Genomic DNA, 5,282 nt, shown 5'->3' with positions numbered 1-5,282 from the left:
CAGGAAATCAAAACCTCCCTCAAAAGTATTAAAAGCAGATTAGTCCATGCAGAAAATTCGGTCTTGGTTGTTGAAGGCAAAACCTCTGATCTAGAAAAAACAGCCAAAAAAAAAAAAAAAAAAAAAACCAAAAAAAAAAAAAAAAAAAAAAAACAACCTAAAATAACTAAAAAAAAAAACAAAGAGAGAGAGAGAATACTATACGAGAAATACTAGACAGCATTAAGCATCCAAACATCTGGATAATCGATATCCAAGAAGGTGAGGAACCTAATAAGGGCATTGATAATCTATTCCACGAAATCTTGGAAGAAGACTTTCCAAATCTAGGAAGGCATTCAAATATCCAGACCGAAGAAATACAAAGGACCTGTAATAGAATCAACCCAAGAAGATCTTCTCCAAGACACATCATAGCCAGACTGGCCAAATACAAAGACAAGATACAAAAAATTGGCAAGAGAGAAATGTCAGGTTACTTATAAAGGTTATTCAATCAGGGTAACCTCAGACCTTTCATCAGAAACAATGCGAGCAAGGAAAGAATAGGAAAATATATTCAAAGTGTTAAGCCAAAAACAGTTTCAACCAAGAATACTATACCCAGCAAGATTATCCTTCATATCAAAAGAAAGTATAAAAACATTCTCAGATAAACAAGACCTGAAAGAACTTGCCAATAGCAGACCCACTCTTTAAGAAGTTTTGAAAGGAGTACTCTACCAGGAAAACTAAAGACATACAGAAATAAGAGAACAAAAGGCAACCAAGAAAATGACCAATTTAATGCTAGGGACAAGAAATATCAATAAAAATGTTCAATGCTAACTTCCAGGACTTAAACAGACCACAGAACACTGCATATTCAACAAAAGAGAGTTTGAACATAAGACTGAACTGGTGAAATAGAATTTTATGACTTTTTTATTGTTTGTTTCTTTAAATGAAAATACAAACTTTTCTTTCTTCCTTAAAAAAAAGAAAAAAGAAATTTGTTTGGTCATTTGTTCTATAGTGTTGTTCAAATCTCATGCTCACTTATTGAATTTTCTATCTGTACTTCTATCTATGATGGAAAGTGAGATATTGATGTCTCAGATTATTATTGAATTACTGACTTCAGTGCTCAGTAAGTGGGTGGTTCATATATTTTGGTGGTTTGATATTTTATGTATATATTTGTAATTTTTATGTATCTGCCTGAAGGATTGACCTTTTTATCATTATACTGTAAATATCTGTGTCTCTTGCAACTACTTATAACACACAATAAAGTCTATAGAAGTAGTTATAAGTAGTTGTCCCTGTAAAAGGAGGATATTTGGGACACAGGGAGAGCAGAAGTGAGGACCCGAGTTGTGCTGCCACAGACCAAGGAATCACCAGAAGCAGAGAGAACCCCAAACAGATCTTTCTTTCATACCTTTTTTTAAAGAGTGTGACCCTGAAGACACCATGCTTTTGAACTTTAAGCCTCCAGAAATGTTAGGCAATAATTTCAGGGTTTCTTTTATTTTTAACATTTTAATTTAATTTTTTTATCCATTTTCTTTGTTGTTGTTGTAATTTTCAAGCCACCCTATTCAGGACATGAGCCAAGGTCATCTATGTGGAAACCCAGTACCTCAACCATCACACCACCTGCTGGTCCTAGATTTCTGTTTTTTTAGATTACTCATTTAGGATTAACTTCCTTATGATATTCCTAGAAAGTTAATTAAGATACTAAATTAATCATGGACCATTTTGGTCTTTTAAGAACTGATCGTGTCAGAATCTAGAGAGAAAGTGAGGAAACTCCCTGGAGGAAAAGCTGCAGAGTTGGATGTACTAAGATGGAGGGACAATGGAAAGAGACTGGCAGATCTCAGACTTGCTGGTATCATCTCCCTCTAGTCTGCCTCACAGGTGAACTCTCATGGATAATAAAAATTGAACTCCTTTTCATAGTTACCAAGAACTGCCAAGTTGCTGAATGCAGTCTTCCAAGATTAGTATTTTTAAATCTGTTGGCTTGTTGGTTTATTTACGTAATTTATTTCCACTCTATTTTTATTCACTTTATTCTCTTATTTCCCTAAAATTTTGTTTCTTCCTTTTTGTTTTCTACTGTAACATTTCTTCATGAGATATAGATATGAAGTGTCTCTCAGTTATCCATTGACCTTAGAAAGAAAGATATAGATGATTACTTAAGTCTAGATTCCTTGGAAATATTTTATATGGGGTTGAGCTTTTTTCTAGAAATTGAAATATTTTAAGTTTTTCATCATATAGCCCAATGTTGAGAAAATAATCTGCAAGTAGGGTAAAAGTATGAGAAAAAGTACAAAAGATAAATTGATTGTAATGTATGTAGGGATAGATCAAAAGGGAACAGGAGATCAAATTTCTTCATCTTGAAGAATCATTAGAAATTAATTTTGGTGAAGATGATGGAGCCATAGGAGGAAAGAATCTTTTTTTTTTTGGAGAAGTTTTTGCTATAGGGCACGTGCACTAACCAGAAAAACAGAGAGAGACGAGAGAGATGGAAAGTGAGAAATCACCTCCCAGGGGGGATGGCCAAGCCGCAACCCCTTCTCCTCCATTCTCCTCTCGGGATCTTGGGCACGCATGCACACGCATCTAGTGTGAGTGTAAGCCACTGGGTCCGGGACTCGAACCGTAGTCTACTACATGGGAGTCCAGCCACATAGCCATTACACCAACCTGCTGGTCTCAGGAAAGAAGATTTTTTAATTGGAAAAGTGCTTGTACATTAATATTTATTGTGGCATCATTCACAATTGCTAAGACATGGAACCAACCCAAATGCCCATGAACAGATGAATGTACTGAAACACTGTGGCACATATACTCTATGGAGTACTACTCAGCCATAAAAAAACAACAAGACCCTGACTTGGGAAGTGAATGAATATGGAAGATTTACTGCTGAATGAAGCCAGCCAGGCTATGAAGGAAAGATATTGTATGTCTCCATTTAATAGATACTGACCATCCACACTCAATGACTGAAACTGAATGTCTAAAGAATATAGAAACATAGTAAATAGTTGTGAATACCGGATACAGTGTGGGAAGAGAGGGAGGGTGAAGGAGTAGAGTCTGAGAAAAATGAATCATTAAGGAGAAAAATAGAGAGGCAAAACATTTTTGGGACAAAGAAATGGGATATATTGATCGTAACATTATGGTACTGCCAACTGGACTGGTGAGAAATGTACACATGTTGTAATATTCACTTTGCAAGCTAAGTAACATGATTGAATGTATAAAAGAAATTGAAATTTTAAAAAAAGATAATCCTGTTTGTGGCTCTGCTTTTGCCATCTCTACTGATTACAACACTGGGCTGGAAGAGTCCAGGTTATTTTATGGTACAAATTCTTTCATATAGCTTCTCTAATGCTCTCTGCCAGGCAGAACTGTTTATGGTGCCAGGTTACCTTCCCAAGAGCTTCTGTTGGCTTACTTGAAATCTACCTTATTTCCATAGTTTTCTGGTTTAAGGTTCAGATATGATATTTTAGTCAAAGTCCCGTCTATTAACTAGTATTTCCAATTTCTGGTTCAAGGCAACAGGTATTATAGAACTTACACAAATAACCATTCTGCCACAAAATAAGCATACTTCCAAATATTTTCCAATTCCATAGGGTTCAGGATGGGAGAAAAGTTTGTGTTTCCATTCTTTTCTTGCTCACATTGTTTCTGAAGAGGTCTGAGGTTAACCTGATGGGATATCCTTTATAAGTAACCTGACGTTTCTGTCTTGCAACTTTTAAAATCTTGTCTTTGACTGGATTTTGCCAATTTGGCTATGATGTGCCCTGAAGAAGATCTTCTTACATAGATTCAGTTAGGGGTGCTTTGGATTTCGTGGGTCTGGATATTTGAATGCCTCCCTAGTTATAGAAACTATTCTTCCAGGATTTCATGGAATAGATTGTCAATGCCCTTATTAGTTTCCTTAAATTTTGGGATACCGATTATCCGAATATTCAAGAACTTAATGGTATTGAGTGTTTCTTGTATATTATTCTCTTTTTTTTTGTTATTTTCTCAGTTTTTTGGTTGTTTCTTCTAGGTCAGAGTTTTTACTTTCAACATCTGAGATTCCATCTTCTGCATGGACTAATCTGCTTTTAATACTTTTGAGGGAGGTTTTGTTTTCTCTGTAATGAAGCCTTCATCTGTAACTGCTCCATTTGATTCTTTTTTATGGTGTGTATTTTCTTTTTTGGATTGTGCAAAAACTTCCTAGTGTCCTGGAACTCGCTGTCACTTTTCTCCTGCATCTTCTGGAGTTCATTGTCTCACAGCTCTTGTATCTTGTTAAGTTTTTTCACTAAGAATATTCTGAATTCTCTATCAGACATTGCCACGAGTTCCACTGTATTGCCTCATCTGTGTTTCAGGGTCTAGAACATGAAGTATAAAGCATAGCTTAAGTCACTTTGGTTCCCTCCAGAGAGAATTCAACAACCATTCCAAGAGGCCAACATCACCTTGATACCCAAGGCACACAGGTCAATACAAGAAAAGAACATTTCAGGTCAGTGTCCTCAATGAACCCATCTGGAATAATCATCAATGAGACATTAGCAATTTGAATTAAATAGTATAGTAAATTAATTATACACCTTGAAAAAATGAAACATATCCCTAAGGTACAAGAATGGTTCAATGTATGCAAATTACTCAGTGCAATGCACCCCATTAACACAAAAAAGATAATAGTCACATGATCATCTTTTTTTCCTTAATTCACATGTTCATTTTTTTCTTTCATTTATTTATTTTTACATTTTTCCACAAACATTTACTTTACATAGCAAATAGATTTAGCTCATACTCCATAGTTCTTGACAGTTTACAAAAAACTTTCAAAATTTCAAAATACTGAATTTTAAAGATAATGTTCAAAATATTTCTTATAATTTTGTATAATTTTATGACTCTATAACAACAGAAGCAGTATGGTTTCAAATATTTTTTTTTTGTAGTGTCTTTGATTTCACTCTTCCCTCCACATGAAGTGGGGACATACAATGCCTCTCCTTCATAGCATGGCTTGCTTCACTCAGCAGTAAGTCTTCCATATTCATCCACTTCCTTTCAAAAGCCAGGGTTTTGTTGTTTTTTATGGATGAATAGTATTCCATTGAGTATATGTGCCACAGTTTTTCTAACCATTCATCAGTTCGTGGGCATTTAGGTTGTTTCCATGACTTAGCAATCGTGAAAAGTGCCGCAATAAACATCGATGTGCAAGC

General features: G+C 35.1%; 1 protein-coding gene across 1 annotated transcript in view; it reads right to left on the bottom strand.

Moving 5' to 3' along the window:
* Positions 1 to 4,377: 4,377 nt before the first annotated feature.
* The window catches only part of LOC102496692 (disintegrin and metalloproteinase domain-containing protein 25), a 10,182-nt gene continuing 9,277 nt past the window's right edge, over positions 4,378 to 5,282 (bottom strand). The window contains exon 4 of the mRNA XM_027772328.1: positions 4,378 to 4,427. Within this exon, the coding sequence (XP_027628129.1) occupies positions 4,378 to 4,427 (50 nt within the window). The remainder of the gene's footprint in view (positions 4,428 to 5,282) is intronic.

Source organism: Tupaia chinensis, unplaced genomic scaffold, assembly GCF_000334495.1.
Source record: "Tupaia chinensis unplaced genomic scaffold, TupChi_1.0 Scaffold000271_1, whole genome shotgun sequence".
Taxonomy (NCBI): domain Eukaryota; kingdom Metazoa; phylum Chordata; class Mammalia; order Scandentia; family Tupaiidae; genus Tupaia; species Tupaia belangeri.
Note: the sequence above shows the minus strand (reverse complement) of the source record. Positions and strands in the feature narration are given on the sequence as shown.